The 24,676-nt window shown below is 38.6% G+C and overlaps 1 protein-coding gene across 2 annotated transcripts in view; it reads right to left on the reverse strand.

Annotated features, from left to right (window-relative positions):
• Positions 1-4,229: 4,229 nt before the first annotated feature.
• CNOT6L (CCR4-NOT transcription complex subunit 6 like) overlaps positions 4,230-24,676 on the reverse strand; it is a 63,503-nt gene continuing 43,056 nt past the window's right edge. For both annotated transcript variants that reach the window (XM_074949949.1, XM_074949950.1), the window contains exons 2-12: positions 23,292-23,413; positions 21,763-21,949; positions 20,971-21,056; positions 18,765-18,854; positions 16,313-16,381; positions 14,403-14,560; positions 13,158-13,312; positions 11,841-11,992; positions 10,050-10,277; positions 9,012-9,214; positions 4,230-7,128 (exon numbers count right to left, since the gene is read on the reverse strand). In XM_074949949.1, the coding sequence (XP_074806050.1) occupies positions 6,916-7,128; positions 9,012-9,214; positions 10,050-10,277; positions 11,841-11,992; positions 13,158-13,312; positions 14,403-14,560; positions 16,313-16,381; positions 18,765-18,854; positions 20,971-21,056; positions 21,763-21,949; positions 23,292-23,403 (1,653 nt within the window). In that variant the 5' untranslated portion in view covers positions 23,404-23,413 and the 3' untranslated portion in view covers positions 4,230-6,915. The remainder of the gene's footprint in view (positions 7,129-9,011; positions 9,215-10,049; positions 10,278-11,840; positions 11,993-13,157; positions 13,313-14,402; positions 14,561-16,312; positions 16,382-18,764; positions 18,855-20,970; positions 21,057-21,762; positions 21,950-23,291; positions 23,414-24,676) is intronic.

Raw genomic sequence — 24,676 nt, forward strand, 5'->3', positions numbered from 1 at the left:
TGCAGACTGTGAGCCTGACCTGGTTCCCATTGCAGTCAAGGCGAAACTCAAATAAGACCTCAACAGGAGCAGGATTAGCACTTAATTCATTTTTCCTATGTGCAATAATGGAGCTGTTCAAATGCAGAGCTGAGTCAGGAATCAGGAAAAGTTTGCTTCGTTCGAATTTTCATACAATGGGAAAACTGTATTTTAACAGATTTGTACAGAAAAATTATAGCGCAGTTTCCAATTATCCAGACACAGTTGATGTACCTAGGAGCATTATACTCCCATTGTCTAGTTCATAAAAAAAGAAAAAGAAAAAAAAGGAAAAAGTAAAGCCTGGGCTCATATCACCACCGATCCAGTCAAACCTATGGGTTTAGTGAATTACAGGCAAAAAGTTTGGTAACATGGTGCACACAACACTTTAATTGCTTGGAAAAACCATACTACACAATAATTAACAATGGAAAACAAAGCCAAAATAATATTAACAATGTCACTTGTAAAGAGAGCCACCATGATTCTTTATTTTAAAACAAAAACAAATACAGAGACAAATAAGAACTTGATAAATGTCTTACTCTTGGAAACAGTTTAACAAAAGGATGAGACCAAGTAATACCAGAATCACTCCACCTCTCACTACTAAAACAGTGAAGGACTTTGCAAGCTAAACACACTGTACTATGCTGAAAAGAGTCATATCACTTGGCATGTTTTGCCATCAAAACTGTTCAAATACATTATATTAAAATACAACTGTATTTCCCCAACTTCACTTATTTTAGAATCTACATCAAGAACAGGAGTCCCTGAAGTATTCTATCTTCCAGCCAAACAAATCCAGCCAAGTTTACTCTGTTTACCATGTTTTAAGATTAGCTAAGATGTTAGTCACTTTTCTAATCGCTTTCAAAGACAACCTCCTCAACTTTATCATTTTTTCTCCCGGTGATTTTAAAAGTAAATAAAGTCTGGTAAATATCAGTACAAAATGTCTTCACTACTACATAGGATAAAGATGCACCAGTTTAGAGTTCAGCATTTTAAACCCCCCCCCCCCCCAATCAGTTATAACTGCTTGGGGTATATATGTAAAACTCATTTTAAAGTGTTTATATACTTATGAAAGTTATTTCTCTGCTGACACTTGGCATAAAGACTCAAGAAATGTTTTGGGTTTTTTAAAGCTGTTAATGTATAAAACTTTTTATTTTATTTTTACAGTATTCTTGCAAAATATTTACAAATCTAACATGAAATGACTTTCACATTATGAATTTAGCAGGCCCAGACCTTAACAGTGCACTTTTCGCTGTTGCAAGCGTTCAGCTAACTTATTCAGCTATTTTTAATAATCTCTTTAATGTCCCCCGTCAGGTACTAGCAAATTGAGTCATCTGTACAAGTAGTGGTGATTAAAGCTTCCCTATGTTGCTCTGCCAAGACATCTCAATGCTGTTCTGGACAGACCACCTCTACAGGAAAGAGGAAGTTGCATGTGTTCAACCAATGATATTTCAGACTGTCAATCCAGATGTTAAATTTTTAGCAAGGGTGGTGGTTTTATAACCTGGACAATTGCGGTAAAATCCTTCCCCTACTGCACTCAGTATCAAAACTCCCATTGTCTTCAGTGGGGCCAGCACTTCTCCCTTGGTGTCACTTCTCCTCCAAGCAGGCAACTCATTTGATGAATATTGTGTAAAAGCAATCACATCTGAAATGGTAATACAGGCAAACAGCTCGCTATCCCATTACCAATCTCTCAAACTATGCTGTCCGGCTCCATGGTTTTTAAAATGACTGATTTTAGCTTAATGGCTTCCTACTGCAGACTGATAAAACAGATCAAGTACTGGATGGACCATTCAGGTTCCTAAGTGTATATTTACACAATACTATACACATAGAGTCATTCACAAAATTCTAGGAGAGTTTTCGATTGTATTAAAACTTCAAAGGATCAAATCACAAAAAGAATACAGAGAGCACTGAAGCTCCTAAGAGTAAGGCAATTTAAACTTTAACACAAGCAGGACACGTCACTTTCCTCGCTTAGTTATGCTTAGACATCTCATAACAGTGAGACATGCTCCAAGTACGTATGTTTCAATCTGTCCTCTCCCAATATAGAAGATGAAGTGTCATTCCAGAAGGTAATTTTAAAGTGTAACATTTGCTTGTTTTTGTGAAGTTAGATCTTTGTAAATAAAGAAGAATATCTACATGGCAGTACAGAATAACTGATACTAGATTAACCATGTAAATATGTACAATACTCAAGCCATTAAAAAAACATTTCTTATTTGAAGATTAATGACTACTACAACTTCCTTTTTAAATGGATATGAATTTGAGGCTATATCAAACTAATCCTTTGTGATATTTAAATAGCAATCTAATCAATATTGTTTGATAATTAGTATTAAAAAACCTCTTCCACTCCTAAATCTTGTATGCCAAGTATCTTGCCAAACCAAGTTTTGATGCCGAAAGCCAAGAATTATAATAGAAATGTTGTCACTTCAGTTGCTGGGTTTAAATCTGATCTTTGATATTAACTGCCCATACCTTCCTCTTCTCAGTTTAACAGATTATGGAAAGAGTATTACTAATGCACTAGTGATTTAGAAATCTTTGAACAGATGTAAATGCCCAAAGTTACCCACCATATTTTCCTCGTATATTTTGTGCTACCAAATCAGAGTAACCTTGAATTTAAACCAGCTTTTATAGCTGGTCTCCTCTCTATACTCCACACCTGCAATCCCCTCACCAAACTTAATCCCTGTGGAATCAAGTGATATGAGCCTTTAATATCATCTTTTAATTTACTCCCTTGTGATTTAGGTCAAAGTCTTCAGAAATAGGTGCTGAAAGTTAAGCTCCTAAAATCATGTTCAGACACCACAATGTAACAGGCCTGGATTTTCAGAAATTGTGAAGTAAATGGGAACTACAGGTGCTCAGCACCTTGGAAAAACAGGCCACTGTAATTCAGGCATCTGGTCGTGACCCTGGACAGAGGAGCCTAACTCAAAAGCACCCAGGATGGGAGATTTTCCAGACTCTCTCAGCACCGGCCTGACTCTGTCCCCATTGAAGTCAATGGTGAAACCCTGGGAACAGAGTTAGGCCAACCCTGGGGTAGGTACTTTTGAAGATTTTAAAGGGACTGAAGATTTTGGCTACAGTTTATAAACATAGGATAACAAGGAGTAGTCGGAACCAACAAGAAAAAGGGTTTTATATTTCTGCCGACTAGAAACAAGAGTGGCTTCAAACACATAGTAAGCTTACTGCTAAAATGAAGTATTTTCTTGATGAATGCTAGAAACAGAAAGAAAGGAAAAAAAGCTTTGAACAAGGCAAATGGGAAGAAAAGCTGGTCTCAGAACCCATTGTGCCATACCTGACTTCAACGTGTGGTACACAAAATGTTCACACTCCTTACATCAAAATAATGAAACAAAAATATTCAGCTACATTGTACAAAAATTTTTTTATATACACACAAAACCTCATATCTAACAGATTTACCATATCGAATTTTAAAAAGTTGCCTGTAGAATGGTGTTCGGTTTTTTTCTCTGCTTCCTGTAGGCAGTGCTGTTGCTTAAAAGTTGACACCAGGCACAATATTTTTAAAACAAAACCAACTAAGCAAGGAGCAGTACGTGAATTTGAACTTTTTTTCCCTGTGACCAGTCCTGAGGATGCTGCAGTGTTCCCAATGTTTAAAGCTATGAGACAAGCATCAGTGATGGAGAAAGAATAATTGTCTGTATTTTGTTGTCCATTTATCTATAGTGAAATTAGTGATACCACTTTCCCAGATTCCTCTCCCCTGCCTGCTCCCCCTCCCAAGACAAATACACACATACACACCTTATAGGTACTGAGTTTTCAGTTTTCACAATCAGAAGAACCACAACTGCAGAAAATCTAGACTTTGTATGTGTAGGTTTTCGACTTAAAGCCATGAGTTTCCACTCTAGACACATATGGTAATGTATGTCGACTTCTGGATAATGCGCACCCGTGTTTTTTTTCTGAAGGTGGCATTAAACTTAAGTTTATCATTGACCGAGTTCCAGATTTTCTGTATTAAACAAAAACACTAAGGACAGCAGCATTTCTGATCACCTGAAATGGAAGCTCAATACAGATACTGCCCCTTCTGTTTAAAAAAAAAAGGGGGGGGGGCAAAAAAAGGCAATACAGTGGGAGGGTGGGGGGGAAGGAGAGAACCACACACATGAAATTTGGGTAAACATGCTCAGGTGTGTGGGCAAACAAACAATACCCATTTCAACATAAAAGCTTTTGTGCAACGTCAATTACATTTTTTAACAAAATTACAGGATAACAGATATTTTGAAGAATGCATTTTGAAGCAGAGAAAACCCAATTAAACACCTTCCTGCAACAGAGTGCCTCAAATTAATTATGAATCAGAAGAAAATAAAACTTAAGCTGTTTCTGTTGCCCAATTTTTTTATTTTCCCCCAACACTACAAAAGATTGTGTTGCTTTTTTTAAATCCATTTATAAACAGGCTCCTCTGCAGTTCATATACAATCATAGGTGAACTTGAAATTCCATTTTATACAAACATCTCAAAAATATTGGGAGTGAAGTATGGTAGGAAATATTGCTCACATTGCTAGTTAACATGCGTGTATGAAAGGAGGAAAATGGTTTGTTAGTGCATATCTCCAGAGCAGAGAACCCATCCCTCCAAAAGAAAAACAAACAAAAAAAATACAGTAGCTGATTACAAAAAGGTAATGTCCACAAAATTAAGTTTTTCATGCTATTCTACTTTCCAGTACTATACACTACTTACTTTTTCAATTTATATGCATGCCTAGGCCTTGAACACTTGAGGTATATAAAAAGAGATACCTGCACCTAGAGGGAAATCTTTAAAAGGGCTTTTTTTAAATTTTTTTATTTTTTTGGATTGATTGGTTGGTTGGGTTTTCTTGTGCTACACAAAATTTTTTATTTATATTAAATTTCACTCAACTACAATAACCTCCAATTTTATATTGGACGACGGGTGATGCCTCCATTTCAAGGCACTTTTTTGAAAGGGAGTTGTGATTTCATTGAACCAACTGCTGCATCCCATCCCACCCCCGAATAAATACAGGGAACATTTTCTACTAGAGCCTAATTTTCTATGAATACAATAAAGAAGGAAATGTATAATTAAAGAATGGTGGAACAGGCTAAAGTATTAGTTTTGCAAGGCAGAAGATTGCTTCTTAGTATTTAAAACTAATTTAACAATTTAAATGTGACCGTTTTTAAATCTATGAATGAGACATAAATATAGGCTATTTATCTGTTTAAAAATTTCATTCACATACATGGAAAAATTCTTTTTTATTAAAAATATCACATTTTGAGACTAGAAACAGTAAAGTGCATGAAAAGTTTAAAATATAAATTCAAGAAAATCTTATAGCAGCAAAAAAGCAGAATAAAGAAAAACTTAAAAACACAGACACAACCTTTTCCTATTACGGTGCCATATATATATATTTTAAACATTAAGCAGCCAACCAATTTCTTTCAGAAAATTGCATTATGTTTACTGCCTTTTGAGGCACAACGTTTTGAACTGGCGCCCCCTAGCGTGCAAAAAGAAAGATTTCCAACACAGCTAAAGAGCGTTAACCGTTGGGAATGAACCAGCAGCTTTTTAATTCAACCTTGAAGGAAAACAGAAACAAAAGTATTAAAAGCATACGATGGCTATTTGGCAACTAGGGTCAGGAAAAATAATCCAAGGAATGATTATGGCTACCACTCTCTCCCCCACACAAAAAAGCACCTAGAGAGCTATCTAACCTTCACTTTAGAGATAGAAGTAAGATCATTTCCAGAGGGTTTTTTTTTCCTGTACCCTTAGCTTAACCAGTACCTCCAATCCAAAGTTTATCATTTTTGCAATTTAACATTAGAAACCGGAAAGCTACAGATTGAGTTGGAACGTATTTGCTCTTCCAGAACTCACCAATAAAAAAACTTGCAGCTGAATTTTTAAGTGCAAGTTCTTAATTTTATGTTTCTAAATCTTGTTCCCATCACGGATTGTCAAAGTAGGGAGAGTTCTCTGTTAGACCTCTCAAAACAGGCCATCAGTTTAAATTCCTGAATTTCCTAACCAGAAAGAGCTCCAAGAACGTTACCACCATGTTGCCTGCCAACCAAGAGTTCTATGTGGCATTAAATGCTCAGGTCCAAATTCTCTGATGGCATAATTCCATTGTAGTCAATAGAGTTGCACCAGGAGATAATTTAGTCTTTCAATAAGTAAATGCAGCCCATTTTTGGTTTTCCAGTATCAGCTAGTGGGGGGGGACACACGACTATACTGTTAATAATTTACAGTTAAATATTAAGTGCTTTGCTAACGTGCAAAATTAATATTGGATGCAGAACCCAGATCTCCATTTTGAGTTCAGTAAAATAGTATTTCTAATTATTCTCCCTTACAACTGAAACAGATTGAAGTGTTGTATTTATCAGTTCGTTTTTGTTTTTTTTAAAAAAGGAGGAGGATTTGTTGTGCTGTGATTTGGAGGAAAGCATTAATTTTAAATAGATTATGATGCAAGTTTTGAATCTGATTTGCCCATTTTATAAACACAGCTTTCTAATGAAACAGTAAGCTTACCAGTTTAAAAATTAAATTAAAATCCTGGAAAGGGAATAATACTTTGGTTCCAGCCCTAGTGCCAAATGATACCAACATGCACCAAAATGTGCAAAATCTCATATCAAAACACACAATGAAAGGAGCTTGAAGAAGCAGCTTAAGGTTGGCCATACTTCACTCCTACATACTTTGATTTACAACTGTACAGGTCCATAACAACAGGTCCCAGCCCTCAAAGGGGCAGGGCTCCACTACCTCCTGTTAGGTAAGTGTACACCGTTGACAAGAGGCAGGAGCGGAGGATGGAGTTCGAGCTGTGTTAACAGTGAGAAGTGGTCTGAAGGGATGTGAGGGTGTGGACACCCAGTGATGTTGTTCTCAACCAGCCACTGAGGATCTAAAGGCCCCAGGACACCAAGCACGTTCATATGAGTGTTGGAATAGAAAATGTAGTCAATCACACCCTAAAGGGAGAGAGAAACATTCTGTTAAAACGAGGACAGGTCACAAGTGATAGTTTAACACTTTCCCAAGATGTATTTGGCACAGTTGTACACACTTGCTAGCTCCCCCTCCTTGATGTTAAGAGCATGTTTTTTCAATTCACAGGATGTGCAAGGTGGCCAAATTAGTGCTGTCTTTCTAAATATCTTTATTTTACCTGTGCATTACCAGTCAATGAACATATTTTACATTTAATTTACTTTAAAATATATTATCTGTGCATAATTTTAGTATTTAAATAGTTCCTCACTGGACGTGAACAGACAAATTTCCCTTTTTGTGGCTGCTACTGTTCGGCTGGAGACAGTTTTCTGGCGGCTGCACACTTGGCTACATTTTCATGACTGTAACTTTGCAAAGTTATCGATAAGATGAAGTAACTCAATGTGAAGCTTTTTACATGTGTTTAGAATTTCCAGAAAATCGCAAAATGGAGCAAACACTGACTAGACATCCTGTAGAACAGTTTTTCCTGTCCCTAATAAGGCAGATTTTTGGGGAAGGTGTTTGACATTCATTGTTCAGACATCGTCACACCACCAGCTAATATGACCGCCTTAACTCCTGCAGCCATGAGGTTGGCTCTAGAGGAAGTATTCCATCTTCCTCATCACAAAAACATGGAGCATAAGTTATAGTCAGATTCTTAGATGCCAACTCTGCACGTTAAGAAGCAATTTTTTCAATCCTCTAGAAACTTACACTCCCTCCATCTTCTTTGTACTGTTTCTTAATGGAGATACCTCAACAGTTCACAAAAGAAGTCAATTCAAGTATTAAGAGCTGAGCCACCAAATAATAGTGACCACAATATAATTAAATTCAACAATCTAAGGGGAAAGATGGTACCAAAAAGCAAACAAAACACAGTGACACTAAACTTTTGAAAAGAGAGAAGGCAATAAAATGAGGGGACTAGTCAAAAAAGCTGCAAAAATCAAAAGTAAAGAAAACAAAATCCTTAGATTTGTTCTGAATGTTACCGAAGGATAGAACAGTCTCAAAAGGCACACACGGTGCTGAACAAGAAGAGAAGCAGAAAGGTGAACGGTAAGCCAGTATGGCTCGATAGCAAGGTCCAAGAGATTATTCAAGACAAGTAGATGTCCTTCAAAATTTGGAAACCTACACCTAGTAAAGGATTAAAAGAAGCATAACTACAGTAGGCAATAGGCAAGAAGGAAATTCAGAGGGATTCGATGGAATTCAAAGACAAATAGTTAAAAGGTATAACAAAAAATTCTGTAAAAATATCAGGAGCAGGAAGCCTGTGAAACAGTCAGTCAATCAAAGGTTGCTGGATCATCAGATTAGAGAGTGCAATTAAAGGTGATAAGGAAATCAGTGAGAAGCTAAAATGATTTTTTTCATACAACAAGAACAAGCAAACTTTCAATGAAATTAAAAAGTGGCAAATTCAAAGCCTCTAAAATAAAGTACTTTTTCACACAACATGTAATTATACTGTTAAACTAACTGCCCACAGAATGTCATTGAGGTCAGTAACTTGGCTTGATTCAGGAAGAGATTGGACATTTATATGGATAACAAGAACATCCAAAGTTATAATAGTTAATGCTAAAAAATAAATTCTGGAAGAGGTATTTAGACTCATGCTTCAGGGGTTAAGCCCACCTTTAAAATATTTTAGATTAGGATAACACCTAATGTTGGAGGGGCAGATTATCCCACATCTGCCTGCTACAAGGTTCTTACACCTTCCTCTGAAGCATCTAGTGCTGGCCACTCTCAGACAGGACAGAGGACTAGATGGACCTTGAGTCTGATAGAGCATGGCAATTCCCACACTAAGAGAAATTAAATTCAGTAGATCATCCCTTACTTTGAAATCAAAGGTGTAATTGGTGTAAGGCATCAAGTTGTTTTCATAGGCGCTCTTGAGCTGGAAGCCATGCGTGATTCTTCCTTCAGAAGCCCCATTTTTTCCACTGCCGCTGAAGTTCATGAGACACTCATTGTAACGCAGCTCTTTGAAGTCCTTATGGTTGTCAGCTACTATGCCATTGCTTAAGTACTCCACAACACCTGTTTGCAAAACAATGATGCAATTAGTTGTTTTAATTAATTATTGAAATACAACATGTATCATATTTAAATACCTTAGGTTAAGAGCCATGTTGAAAGACCATGGTCTCCAAATAAGTGCATATATATCAGCCAGTTTTTTCTTTAAGTCTCCTTTAGTGAGGTCTGACTTCCTGAGTGCATCTATATAACGAAGGGGCTCACCACCATCTTTGACAGCATAAGCATTTCAAAACCCTGAGCACAGTAAGAATACTAACCGTACTGTGGCAGCCAGCACTAAGAGGAAGTTTTCTTGTATATTTCTCCTCGATTAGAGTTAAATATCAGAAGTACTACAGTATATCCATCTCAAGTTTCTGCCCTCATTTTATTTTGTCAGCTTTTCACCCAGAGTGCAATAAACCATGAACTCCAAATTCCTAAATATTACCACTCCTCAAGCTCTTAGTACAAAACAGGCATACCACACTTCTGATACATAATAATTGTTACTACTGTATCAAACTTGAGTTGAAATATATCAACCCTAGATCTTTTTATGCTTTTTTTTATTATACTCAATATTTACCAAATCTTGCACATGACCAATACTTAAAGTGCTAACAACATACTGAAACGTATTTGTTATCTACTCAAATAGAGGAGTTATATTAACTGGTTTGGGAATTTTGAACACAAATGGATTTTACTAAGAAAGCTTTCCACACTAATAATAATAATGGATATACTGGCATACCATGCAAATGTCGGCTGGAAAGTGGACTCAAATATTCTAATAAAAATCAAAAGTGAAAAAAGACAATAGTAAAAGTGATGAACCATTTCTAAATACCTGAATCGGGCAGTGAGTTAAGATCCGCACACAGCACCAGAGGGATAGAATTAGGATCTGCTGTTGGACTGCCAGGCCTGATGGAGGCTTTCTCAAGGACATTTTTCAGTTCTGAGACAAACATCATAGTCTGAATGAGTTTTACATCTGAGTATTCAGGGTCCCAGTGCATGTGGGCATTTGCTACAATAAGCAACTGTTTGTCCACAGCATGAAGCGGCTTCATACCTGGATTAAAAGAAGTTTTTAATAAAAAGTCAATTAGGTGAATGTATTAAATTCCACCTCGTTACAGATAACGCAAAATTACTGCCACTCCTGTATCAGCTAGACATGTAGATCAATTGAAAAGAAATACTCCTACTTTCACAACTGGAAAAAAAGGTAAGTCTCACAACAAATTAAATAAAGCTCTATCCCACACTAACAATACATTTTGTTTCACATTAACTTTATTTGGTCACAAGTCTCATAATATGAACTTTTGAATATATGAGGCAAATGGTGACTGGAAAGACTATTAACTGTCTAATCTGAGAGAATTAGAACAACTCCTTCTAAGTATACTAAAGAAAGGATATTAAATTGTCAACTATAATTCATGCTATGTCTTCAAAACACTGGTACAATTATGTGAATTACTCACAGCACCAGATAAAAGCTCAAACAACAGCAGTGACAAAATTACTTACCCATTTAGCAGTGCAATAAGCACTGCTGTGTTGTATACCACCACTTCAGCGAGAGCACAGACCGTCTTTGGAATACACTGCTTGGAAATTCTGCACCCTTGCAACTCACCCCATTGCTGCTATCATAACTTGCAGCCTCCCCCTCAACGGGATAATTTTTCAGGGTAGCAGTAGGTCTGACAATTTATCAATCCCCAACTACTAGAGGGGAACCACCTGAATTTTGGGTTCTCTTAATAGAATAGAATTAAAGCAGAGAAAGCCACCTGAAATTCCTCACCATTCAGTGTTTTAATATAGGAACGAAGAAGTTTTTCAGACTGGTTCTTACCTATTGGTATAGCAATTTGTTCACTAAGAAAAGGCCAAGCTCTTGGTTAGGGTCTACTGCTGAAACAGTACAGCTAGGGCTTTTACTTTCCTAAGAACTGAGAGACTGCAGACTAGATAGGAGATGAAGTTACAGAAAAAGACTCTTCCTGTATTGCAATTAGAGACTGCCTATTAATTTCAGGGCTATATAAAAAAGGCCACAAAATTGGAAGGTGACAAAAAAGAGTCATGTGATTCTTTGAATGACATTTGTGAGACATCACTAATTAATCATCCTTTATTAAAAAACTGTTTGATAGCCAGTTAGGAACATCAGCACTGCCACAGAGACGCTGTGAAGGATTAAATAAAGAGGAAAGAGACATCACTAACAGCTATTGGGAGAGAGAGAGAGGTCTGTACTCCTGTCTGGGAAAAAGTGAAGTAAAATCAACGTAGGAAAGACTGAAAGTCTTGAGTAGAATACTACATGCCTGACGCTCCTCTTAAAACTTCTTGATATGAAACAGTGAAAATATATTTTTCAAAACAACTTGTGTCATACCTAATCTCAGAGTGACCAAGAAATTTTCCATTTTATAAGAGCTTTCATCAAAGTAGTCTACTGAACAGTGCTCCCTTGCAAATGTTTGGCCAAGGATCTTATATGCAGTAATATCTTACACAACTAGTCTACAGAGGAGCAATTCACTTAAAAAAAAAATATACATCTAAACAAATACTGCCCATTATCAATACATAGGATAGCAGTGGCGGTTATACTGACCTGCTCCAAATAATTCTTTGTGCACCTCTAACACCACAGCAACTCCAATGTTGTCCTTTGTCATCACTCTGTTTAACATAGCTTCTGAACCTTCAGAGTTCGCCATTGCCACCTGGTTAAACTCCACTGTGTGCTTCTGCACCAATGTAAATCTGAGTAAAGACAAAACACACAGCAACTTGTACAGCATTATCCATAAGTAGGCAGTTGCATTAAAAACATTTTAAAGTTTACCATAAACATCCAATTTATTATTCTCTGTATAGTTCCCAAAGCCGCCAAATGAGGGGCCTATTGTCACTCACTCTCAGACACTCTAAAAGGCTGTCCTGCCCCTAAACACATACAACCTAAAAAAGGCCAGGGAAAATGAAGGATGGATAAGGTAAAATATATGCAATCTATTTTCAGAGGTTTGGTTTGTTTTAACTATAGCAAGGAAAGTTGGCTACATGTAGGGTCAGATAGACAATTATATGATGTCTCGGATTTCTTATAGGTGTCATGGTAAAGATGAGTGTTGAGGTTTGTTCTTAGTGTCTCTGTGCGCCCATCGCTAACAGACAACCCTTATCCAAAACTACCTGAGCCATTCCAAACATGGAACATTTCAACCCAAAAAGAAACTTTTTTTTTTTAAAAGGTATGAATTGTAGTTACAATGGAAGCATCACATAACCTTAAATTACGGCAGGTTATAGCCACCAACACACTATAAATCAGGGAGAATAAAGTCTCACTGATGCAAGATGTGCAAAATGTCATGAATCATTTGCCAAAGGAGGAAAAGGATTATGTGCAGCCCTGCTTTCCCCACCCGACCTACAGTTTCTGGTATTTACAGCACAAAACTATAGCTCTCTTCACAAAAACAGAGATTACAAAAGAGTACCCACTTTATAGTCAGAATACAGACAGTGGGCCTATGCCTGCAACAAACCTCTAGATGTAAAACTATACAGGCAAAGACAGAGATTATGCAGATGTTAGAAATTTAGTATCAGTACAGTGAAGCTATTCCATTAATTCAGTTCATATCCCTTTCTTGGAGGGGAATATTTTGTGTATAATCTGAAAGGTACCATTGTAAGTACACCACTAACAGAAGCACAGTTCTGTAGTCTGACAACGAAAGAAATGTACTTCACATTAATTTCAATTTTGAGCTTTAAAGCATACTAATTTGGTTGCCACCCATTGCAGCAAACTGATAGTTTCATTAATTTTTTTTTCAGACCTAAGGAAAAATGTTTCCAGTAGCTGCAGTTTGATTCTTTACATTCATAAACAAAGAAGGTCTCTGAAGCTGCCCCTTACTTTTCAGTTTTGAAGAATATTGCACAGCCGTCCACATGCTTTCTCTCCTGCTCAGACATGATTTTGGCACGTGACTTTGGAGAAAAAAATCCATCATACCCACGCTCTTTTAATGCTGGCAGAAAGAGGGTGAAGTATTGCTCTGTTTCCACTTCCTGGAATTGAATACAGTTAACATGACAAAGAAGAAGAAAATTAGTGACAGGTTAGTAAAATAAGTAAATGCTCCCACCACTCTATGTACACAACCAATACAAGCATATGTTGCCAAATAACTTATTGCCCAAACCATGCATTTATGTTGCTTACACAGAACATTTTAGACTAGCTCTCTGATGTATGATAAATAGATTGGGATTCCTGGATATCAAAATTAAAAGGAAATTTTAAGAAGGAAAAGTGGCAGGTGTATTTTGAGAAGTTGTCCTGAACATCAACAGGAAACCACACCAGTTATTTTTGACAGCTAAAAAGTGGATTCTCTCCTAGGTTAAAAAGTCTTATTATGCAGACGCCATTAGTGTTTGGCTTGGTGAGCTCTCTTTTACTGAAGGGTTCTCCCCATTCTAGAAAAATGTAATTTCTTGGAGACCAAACACCACTACTACTCAGCTTGTGTCAGCTTTTTAATTCAAGCGGCTATTCTCTTCTTCCTGTGTGACGGTTTTTATTCTTATAATACACTGTATCTTGTTTAAAAACAAAAACCAGATAATCTTTAAAGCCAGCACCACTTAACTGAACTCAATGCTTAGGATAAACTCCTACCAACATGATAGCAATCCAATATGTCCCAATTCAGGAAATCACGGCTTAACTTTTAAGCATGTGTGTAGTCCTCTTTGATTTCAACTGGACTGCTCACATGCTTGAAGTTAAGCATATACACAAGTGCTACGCTGGATAGGAGTCACAGCAGGGGATTGGAGGAAACAGCTTTTTGGTTAAAACACAATTTCTTCCTTTACTCAGTAAAGCCTGTTGATGTATAACAACCCAAGTAGTAAAATATTTAGGAGCCTTATAGATAATAAGTACAAATTCTAATGCAAGGTATGTATTAGTTTAGCTAGTTTTCTATCATTTTAAAATGACAACAAGGTAACTATGCACACATTCTGTAACGACCACTTTGAGGTTCACCATTAATAGTTAGGATAAAAAGCTTTGAACAGAATATTGGCTCAAAAGGTATTCTTCTGTTTTCAGATAAAAGCCAAAAAAGTGTTGTTTTGTTACTGTTACCTGAAGACTAATGATATCTGCATCCCAGTTCACGATTTCTTCCATGATTCCCTTTTTTCTATACTCCCAATTTAATGCCCAGGACGGGCAGTAGCCATATAGCTGCCGGGTGGCATATTTATCACATAACACATTGTAACACATCACTGTGAATGAAGCTAGAAGGAAACATAACGGGGATTACTTATGAATATAGATAAAACATAGTATCTTTTCTTAAGATACCTATTATTGTATGTTACATCCCCTATGTTGGGGAGTAAGTCAATATCTAAATAAGAGCACTGGGTTTTCCCCCCCTAAGAGTTTAATTAACTGGAGTCATAGAATCAACAACTGGCATACAAGGCTAAACTCTGGGGAAAAACCTCTCACTTGCATGTGCAAAATATGCATCTGTTTGTGCAAAAGGTAATTGTTCACAGAGTTCTTAGTTGCTTAGCCTACGTTTGCACTATTATCCATTTTGGGCATACTGAAGCCTGGAAACAACTATTGTTAAAATAAAGTACAGTGGTCGGTGCATATATGCATCTCCCACTGACATCAATGGGAGTTGCAAACGAAACAGATACGTCAATCAGGTCCCTATTTTAGGGTTTGTTTTGCACTTTTGTGACTCAGCACGAATCCGGAGGAGCCAATGGGTCTCTACAGGATTTTTGTTTGGGAAAAGCAAGGAATATAGCAGAAATAATTGCTAACTGAGCCGAGAGCTAATATCTATTGCTTTAGCTACTTTAAGGAGGCAGGAGATTAATTTAAAAACAAACAAAAGGTTAAGCAGCGCAGGAAGTTGATGTATGCATGCCCAGCAGAAGGCTAAGTATAGCAGAAATGTCACGAATAACCTTTTTGGAGAAAACACTGACAATGTTCTATCCATAGTACGGAGAGTTACAACTATAAACCTGTTAAAAAAAGAAACCTTAACAGAGTCACTGGCAGCCTTAATTATTCGCTCCACTAATGGCATAGTTGCAATACTGTGCATCTGAAGCCCCCTCATTCTCTGAAGACCCTATCGTGTTATCACTAAAGTAATGCAGTTCGGTTTGAACAGAAAGAAGTATTTGTGTTCTAAAACAAGCAATTTTATTAACAAGAAAAAAAAGAAGGAGAGAGGGAACTTGTACTGGGCCAAAGAAAGCCGTTCCATTTTTAAATTTTGTTTTCTTTAAGTGGATGTTTGCAGTTCAGTACAAACAGCAGCAGAGGGCACCAAAGTAACTTCAGTACCAGGCATTCCTGTGCTTCTCCTATTGCAGATGAAGAACCCAAGGGAGCAGAGAGAAGGAAAGGGAAAAAACACACACACACAGATCCAAGGGCTTCTGGAACTACATTTAGTTGCAGTCTAGAGGCATTGCCTGTGGTTATTTGTGTGCAGTTATTTTATGATTTTCGCTATTTCTCTGAAATGGCCATTAAAGTTTCCTTGGTTTAAGTCAAACTGAGTTTGGTATCTGCCTTATCAGGGCAGTCACCGGCTGTACACCTAGGACACACTGAACTCTGACCTTGGAAAGGTAATTGCTTTTGCACCAAGTGAAAAGCACAGGCTAGGCTGTGGTATTTTTCTCAACCAGTGTCACAAAACACCTAGAGGGGGCCACTGTGGGCACAGGGAAGAACCCAAGACAGCAATATACGTTCACGGCTATTTTTTTAAACTTAAATGCTCTGTATGATTTAGAGATTGCTGCAGTCAGTTAGCAATAATCTAAATAGATCTTGGCCACAGAATAAATTGTAGAAAGTTTAAAAATATATTGTTATTTTTAGACTGACCCAAATTTTAAAAACAAGACTTATGCTTAATACTTTCAGTGAAGTACAAACATTTGAAGTGTTTTTCAAATGTCAGCAAAGCATTGACGGAAAAGGAGGGAGAAAGGCCACAAAATTACCTGAGGGCAGAATTTGGTCTCGTTCTTTTAAAGTAATCCACGGCCTTGAAGGCAGCTGCTCTGGATGAACTGAAATTACAAGAGTGATTAATTTAATTTAGGGTTTATAAATATCTATGGAAGTCACTATCTTAACTTACAATCAAGCTGATGGCTCAGCAGCATTGCTCCATACTGTGCTAGACAAACCCAGGGAGGAGATATGCCCCAATCACATGAAATTCCAAAGGCTGTTTAGGCTCAAGGAAACAAAGCGGGGTATGAAAAGTCATACAAAGGCCTAAAAATTGTAAGTGCAATAAAATAGCAAATTCAGCAATCACATAGCTTCTCCATGGTTTCTCAGCACCTGAGAATCCTCCGTTGCTCTTAATATATCACAAGGCAGTCACTGAAACCCTTCTGCCCCACTGCGAAGTTGCCATTTGACCAAATTTTCTCATCTGGTATTGTTACTGAAATCCCTCTCCCCAGGGACCTTATTTACAACATAGTCAGTTTGCATGTACTGCATGGGTGGCAATAAAACTACAAAAGCACTTTATCCAAGAAAAAATCCTTTTTTTAAAATGGTATTGAGGGAATTGTGTGTAACAATTTTACAACACATACCACTCAAGTCCAGGTGCCATGGATTGACTTTTCTTTACTTAATTTGCATATAAACTGCAGTTTCTAACAAACTGCACTAAAGAAAAGTTATGGAGTCATTAATGTTTAAAGAATGTCCTTCCAAAAGTACCCCATAAATCTTACTAAGGTTTGTATTCAACCCTTCTTCAAAAAGACAAAGTCTTTTTGTAGACAGGACTACAAAGTAAATCTCTCAAATACACCAAATACTTTAAAAAAACAAAACAACCTCTATTTCAGTTTATGTCCAAATATTTGGAGGAGGGAGAAGGGGGGAAACTGGACACAAGCTAAAATATTCAGCAGTGAATTAAGAGTGGCTAAGTTATAACCCCATAAGGACAGGATTTAAAACAAATGTGTGAGATTCTTACTCACAGTGGTATTTCTGGACTGAAGTTTATGAGCACTTGAAATCATGCTGCTTGCCATCTGAATATAATAAGAGTGAAAAGTACCAAAATAGGAAACTGAAGCCCTCTGTTTACTAATAAGATCTAATGCAGGGGTGGGCAAACTATGGTCCGTGAGCCACATCGGGCCCATCAGACCATTTAATCCGGCCCTCTGCTCCAGCCGGGGAAAGGGTCGGGGGCTTGCCCCGCTCTGTGTGGCTCCCAGGAAGCAGCCGGTATGACTCCCCGTTCCAGCTCCTATGTAGTACACGGAGGCATGGCCAGGTGGCTCTGCACGCTGCCCTGTCCGCAGGTGCTGCCCCTGTAGCTCCCATTGGCCGCAGTTCCCGGCCAATTGGAGCTGCAGGGGTGGCGCCTGCAGACGGGGCAGCACACAGAGCCGCCTGGCTGCACCTGGGAGCCAGAGGAGGCACATGCTTCCGGGAGCTGCTTGCAGTATGTTCCGCCCGGAGCCTCTGAGCCCCGCCTGTGGCCCAGCAGCCTGCCCCATCCCTGATCCCCATCCCACCCTCCAAACCCCTCGGTCCCAGCCTGGAGCACCCTCCTGCATCCCAAACCCCTCGTCCCTGGCCCCACCCCAGAGCCTGCACACCCCAGCCCCACCCCAATCCCCCTCCCGCCCTACAAACCCCTCGGTCTCAGCCTGGAGCCCCGTCCTGCACCCCAAAACCTTCACACACACCCCGCACCGCAACACAGAGTCCCCCCCACACACACCCTGAACGCATCATTTCTGGCCCCACCCCAGAGCCCTAGCCCATCCTGCACCCCTACCGTCAATTTCGTGAGCGTTCATGGCCCGCCATACAATTTCCATACCCCAATGTGGCCCTCAGGCCAAAAAGTTTGCCCACCCCGGTCTAAAACAAGGACAGTGACCGTGAAAGCCTTTCCCACGTCACCCAGCAAATGTATCTCAACCTCTCCGGATGAAAGGACAGTTTGGTTCCTTGTCAAATTAATCCTTGTCTCTACTGAGACTGCCAACAATTATGCCAGTGTTTATTGATTTAGGAGACAGTGATGCTCACCAACTTCTTTTGGATGTGCAGATCCCTTGAGGAAGAGCTTTAGGAAAGCCAAAACCTTTTGTCATTACTGATCAGTTCTGAACTCACACCAGTGATCTAGAGGTAAAGGGCACCATACTCCATATGCTAAACCCGAGCCATCCAGCTACCTAGGAAGCTAGAGTTCTTCATGCTCTACTGCAGGTTACATCTGTTACAATATACTACATCCATTTTGTTATTTTAGTGGCGGGAGTCCCTGGACTCGATAGTAACATAAAAGCAGCTGGAAGTGATTCAGAAACTCAGACCCTCAATTTAATGCTATCAAATACAAGTGGAAGTGTTTGGCAGTTAGTTATGTATATCAAACTAAACTTTTTGCTGTGTTACCTGCTAGATTGTCAAGCATGTAGTTTAGTAGCTTTCGTGTTCCATCTGGGTCCTGGTACAGGCTGAGAATATCCTGTGATAAAGGATTGCCTGAAAGAGATTCATAACAAAAATGGGATAATTAGCTACCCGAATCAAAACTTGCACTGCAACTGGACTTTCCTAAAAGGGAATAGCTCCCCCAGGAGGGGATGGACAAGATGATCCAGTAAGTCTTTTCCATTTCCAATTTCTATCATCATAATGATGGATGATCGAGAAATAGCTAGCAAAGATAATAGTATACTTCCCTTTCATTTCAACTCAGCAGTAACTTAAGTGGTTTAGTTTTTACTTCAAACTCGCTAAAATATTCATTTTCAGATTCGGAAATTATGCACTTAATTATTGCATAAAAACTTTTTTTTTAAGTAGTGAGGGAAGGACAAAATGGGCAGTTTGAGGACACAGATAAGCTTCTTGTAGCAAAATGTGCAGTGCCACTATGTCATGACATGTACACTCAAACTGCACCATTAAACACATGCACAGGTGGGTGGGCACTGCTCCAGGGCAAATGTTAAGTCTCGCTGAGGCAAATGCTTGATACCATTCTCAAGCTTTCCCAGGCTACATGCATTTCATATTACAAAGCCCAAAAGCTTCAAAAATCTGAACTGAAGGTAAGAGCCAGCAATTATACTTTCCAACAATTTCTGGGTAAAATAGAGAGGCTGCAGGAGAAACAGCCTCACAATGCACTTCCTAACTGTGCATGCATGCAGAATGCATCTCTTCCCAAGAGCACCCAGACTGAAGGATTTTGAAACTTTGTATAGAGCATGCACAGTGCATAGTTTAACAGTTATGCCAAACTGAAAGTCCGAACTGATTTTTCCTCAAACCCAGAGAATGCTCTTCTGCCCAGTGTGGAGTATTTTACTTGCAGAGTTTCAACTTTCAAAGTTCAGTCTTTTACTACTGTCCTATAGGAGACTTCATTCATCCTTGCTTATCTCAAATATGGCTGAAAGCATTTTGTTTAATTTTCCAAATTAGCAAACTTTGGACACAGACCAAGTTTTAAACAAAAAGTTTAACAAAACAAAACAAAAACACCAAAAAATAAATTTATGAATAGGGTTACTAGAAAGCTGCAGGACATTTTGCCAAATTCAGAAAGTTTTGGGAATTTTTCCCCTAAAAATGCACGTCCTCAAAACTACAAACCCTAATGTAATGAATACTCTCTTTATCAGGGAAGTATATCTATTTTTACTTAATTAGTCAGCCAGTTTTTGCTCATCTAAAACAACCTCCACTGCCCTGAAGTCTCATCTACTCTCCCCTTCCAAAAGCATTCATAATCCCTCTAGAAGTTTCTTTCTTGCCATCTCAGCCTCCCGTATGTTGAAGGCCAAATATATTGGTTTTCTGAAGAATGCAGAATTATTTTCATATGGAGAACCTGAAATATCCTTCCAGTGGAACATGTGCAGGAGAATATTTTTTTAAAGTAAAAATGTAAATCACATTATTGGACTAAGGCAGGGTGCTAGCAGAACACGATGCAATACTATTTTGCTAGAAAAGGGAAATTTCCACACCTTGGTTCTTGTCCAGATCTGTTCCCTGCAACGCCTGCTTTTTGTTCTATATATCCTCCCAAAAAGTTATACATCTTCTAAGGAAATATTGATTTTTATAAGACGACTAGAATTCAGACTAAATTGTTATTAACTTACAATCAGAACCTTCTTAATAACCCCTCTACATTCCTCACAGTAGTCTGTCATACCTATTATTGTGAATTCCTCACCCTTGCTCAGTGCATAGGATGGGAACAAGAATATCCAGATTCATGAAGACTGATTTGGTAGCCTTTCTATAATTTAATTGTTCTGTTTCAAGTTAAGTGTTAAAATAATATTCCCTCCAAGAACAACAGAGTCATCTAAATAAAGCGGTTAGTAGATTTGATGTGGATAAGCATTTTTATTATAAAATAATGTTTCAGTTTGATTTATACAGTTCTATTTATTAGGTATAATTTTGTTCTAGGAGTCGGGGGGGGGGGGGAGAAGGTCTCTGGAGCAAATACAGCAGAAGCAGCCACGCATGCCACAAATTTAGATAATGACTTGCTTTGGAAGGGAGTTTTAAAATACCATGGAAAGCTACAGAACCCAAAAATATCAATCAGGAGAATTATTAGAAGTGCACTTACCTTTCAAACCTAAGGTTTGTAGCTGGAAGAGCCGTCCAAGTTCATAAGGCAAAACCCGTAACAGATTGTTATTTAAAAGCAATTCCCTGCAATAGATGAAAAAGTAGTTTATTAGCATCAATTTAGAAGGATCATTCTCATGACATTATATGCTGTGATACTCTTGAGGGAAGCGTACTTTGGTTTTAAAATGGTTATACTTTCTATAAATAAGATTACAGTCTTTTACATCTCTAAGTTCAAAGATAAGGAACTAAATACCAAAATACATCAGAGAAAGGAGACAGCATACATGCACAAGGTCTCAAGTTTAAGAAGCATGAAACTATATTAATTTTTGTACTGACCTCTGAAGGTCATGTAAATGGGATAAGGAAAAAAAAAAAAATCTTTTTTACACTGAGTAAGCATTTTACTTGGAAAGGAAGAAGTGCTACTTGTGGCTAGTTGAAAGGGTTTTTTTTTATTGGCAAGCTGGCTAAAAGCCAGCATTGAACATTTGTAGCAATGGACCTTAGCTCAATGTAATTAGTGAATTATTCATGTAAAACATTAGCCAGTCATATGGGGAATACTTTAAAACAAAAGTAAAACATTCAGGGTTTTGGAGGTTTAATGCTAAAGAGGATCCCTTAAAAATAAAAATAATTTGCCTTGCGTGGCTATATTAATGTAAGTCTTAAGAGTTTTTCAGAAAAATTTATTCAACAAGTTCAAGGACAAAGTTCAGGTTCACTTGTTCAAAAATGCATCGCTGACTCTTGGGAAGTTAACCAGGGCAACGCTTCTCACCTGAGAGATACCATGTTTCCTAGTTCTGCTGGTAAACTTCTGAGTTTGTTGGATGATAGATCCAGGTAAACCAGATTATGGAGCTTGGCAATATCAGGTGGAATGCGAGCAAGATTATTGTCATTGAGGTGTAGAGCAGTCAAGTGAGTCAGTGACCAAAGTGACGTACTTAAGCACCGCACTCTACCTAAAAGAGAAAATGTAAAGAACTAGGTCTTCAAACAGCATTTTATTACGTCAAGACAATAGGCACAAGTCATTGGGGAATGGAGGGGCACTTTTAATGTGCTACATGGAAAAATCAGATGTGGAAATCCCACGCCTGGTAATAGAATGGAATTTTGATTTCTTAAATACTGTATATACTCAACCATAAGCTGGTTCGTTTATAAGCCGACCCCCCAGATGGAAAAGTAAAAATGGAAATTTTTTATGACCCATTCATAAACCGACCCTATAATTCAGGGGTCAGCAAACTTTGGCTCCTGGGCCAACAGGATATGCCACTGGCGGGCAGAGACGGTTTGTTTACCTCGAGCAACTGCAGGCACGGAGGTAAACCTAAGTAAACAAACTGTCCCGACCCGCCAGCTGCTTACCCTGACGGGCCAGGACAGCAACTGGTGGGGACATTTTTGGGGGAGAAGCTGAGGGTCAGGGGAGTAACCCCTGTGACCACCCCCCACATGACCCTACCCCGGGACCCCCACAGACTCTCTCCATCCTACCTCTTCTCACCTTATCCGGGGAGGGCCAGGGGTGGATGTCTCTGGCCTGACCGGAGCTGCTCCAGCAGGTGGATGGCGCGGCTGCAGCATGTTCTGATGGGCTGGGCGGCACAGCCGCAGCCTGCTCCGGCGGCACGGCCACAGCCTGCTCTGGCGGCCGGGGCCGAGCGTGGCACAGCTGCAACCTGCCAGCCCCGGAGCTGCAGCTGCTTTGGAGGCTGGGAGGAGAGCAGCATGGCCAGAAGCGGAAAGACACTGGCCCTGCCGGCTCTCCTTGCCCTCTCTGTTGTGGGGAGGGGCTGTGTCCCACCTCTCCCGCTCTCTATACCTGTTCATAAGCCGACCCCCTTCTCTGATGCTTCCCTTTTTTACGAAAAAAATTCAGCGTATGAACGAGTATATACAGTAAGTGCTGAAATATACCCTAGGAGGAAGAACTGAACTCACTCATCAGAATTTATCTGTAACATTTCATCACTAACAGGTTTTAAATGACCATCCAACACTAATTTTGAGTAGGAAGGAGAAATGGAAAGAAAGAAAAAAAGCAGAAGCAAATCTGCTTTTTGCAAGTTAGTTTTTAACCAAATCTATTCACACTCAAAACTTGACAGCGTTTTGAGGCTAAACTGGAAAATTCTCTTGAGTGATCCTAGAAGTCAGGTGTTTTTCTTTAATTATGTTCTCTCCCTTCTCCGAAACAGAGCACCTTTATAAGAGAAGAGTTCATATCAGTATTACTATACATTAGAGCTATTCCTAATCAGCAATTTAGCCATGCCAAGATTTGAAAAAACTCACCCGAGATTTCTAATTCTGCCCATTGAGACTTCTTCCCATTGGCTACCTCCTCTGCTGACATGATGGTGTAAATTCTGCGAGGATCTGGAGGATCATATTTTTCCTTTGGCATCCCTGTTAGTCTGAAAGATTGCCATGACTATTACATTAAATAGGTGAAACAACAGATTTTCATTTTAAAACCAAGCCATCTGACAGATTACACTGCATCAACTTACATCTGCAAAAATGTTTGTACTTCAGTGGCACTTCTCACAGTGCATAAATAAAGTTAAGCATGTGCTCATGTCTTTGCAGAATCAGGGCCAAAGTTGGAAGGGGGAGTTTCTTCCATGGAAGTTTGGTTTCTAAAGTCAGAATAATTGCATTACCGTATACTGATCGACTAGCAGAATTTCAAGAGTATTCCAGAATATCCATCTCACTACCCCAGATCTACTAACCCATACCATTGCATTGCTATTGGATGCATCATCATGAAGTAGTTAAGACAACTACTCCTTCCTACAGAAAACAAGAATACGAACAAGGAAAAGTCTTCAGATTAGTGTATGTAATTCACAGCAATTTAATTTCCAGGTATACAAATCTTTTTCAAGTTTCAGATTCAACGTTCTTTGTAATTTGAATGTGTGTAGGTGCATTAAACACATTTTTGCTTTCTATAAATCCTTAAGCTTTTCTTCTGCTTTGTGCCTGCCAATGTCTAAATCAAGAGTCTCTTACACTACCTAGGATTGGTGAAATTGAAAGGTTGAAAGTAAATTTCCATTAGCATTATTATTTAATTACAGGGTTAGAGTCAATCCAGCAATGAAATTTTCCGATTATCTCACATGCTTTATAGTCTTAAAACTGAGCTTGCATTTACTTTGAATGGTGCCTTAGAATGTGCGCTAACTGCTTATGCCAAACTATCTGTTTAACCTTGTATTTAGCTGTGACAATCTGAGTACATTTCCCAGACCTGAGAAAGAGCTCTATGCAGTGCAAAAGCTTGTTGCTTTCACCAACAGAAGTTGGTCCAATAAAAGATATTACCTCACCCACTTTGTCTCTTTAAGTTCAAATGATGTAAGTTTTCAACAGAGTGGAGAGCTCTGAAATTCCATTCCAGTAAAAAAGATTAATATATTTTACGTATCACATGGTGAGAAGTGGTTCTCTCGATACACTCTTTCAGACTGTGCTGAACAACAAAATGAAGGCTTTTGATTCATAATTATAATCTGTGGAATTGCTTTTACACACAACACATGTATACCTTGATTTCCTGGAATTCTGAGCAAAGTGGTATACAGAATGCATGTTTTCCTTAGTAATTATGCTTCTAGTATATTTGAAAATGTTAAAGTAATTGTAACTTCTTTGGTTTGCTGAAATGA

The sequence above is a fragment of the Natator depressus genome, chromosome 4 (assembly GCF_965152275.1).
Source record: "Natator depressus isolate rNatDep1 chromosome 4, rNatDep2.hap1, whole genome shotgun sequence".
Classification (NCBI taxonomy): domain Eukaryota; kingdom Metazoa; phylum Chordata; order Testudines; family Cheloniidae; genus Natator; species Natator depressus.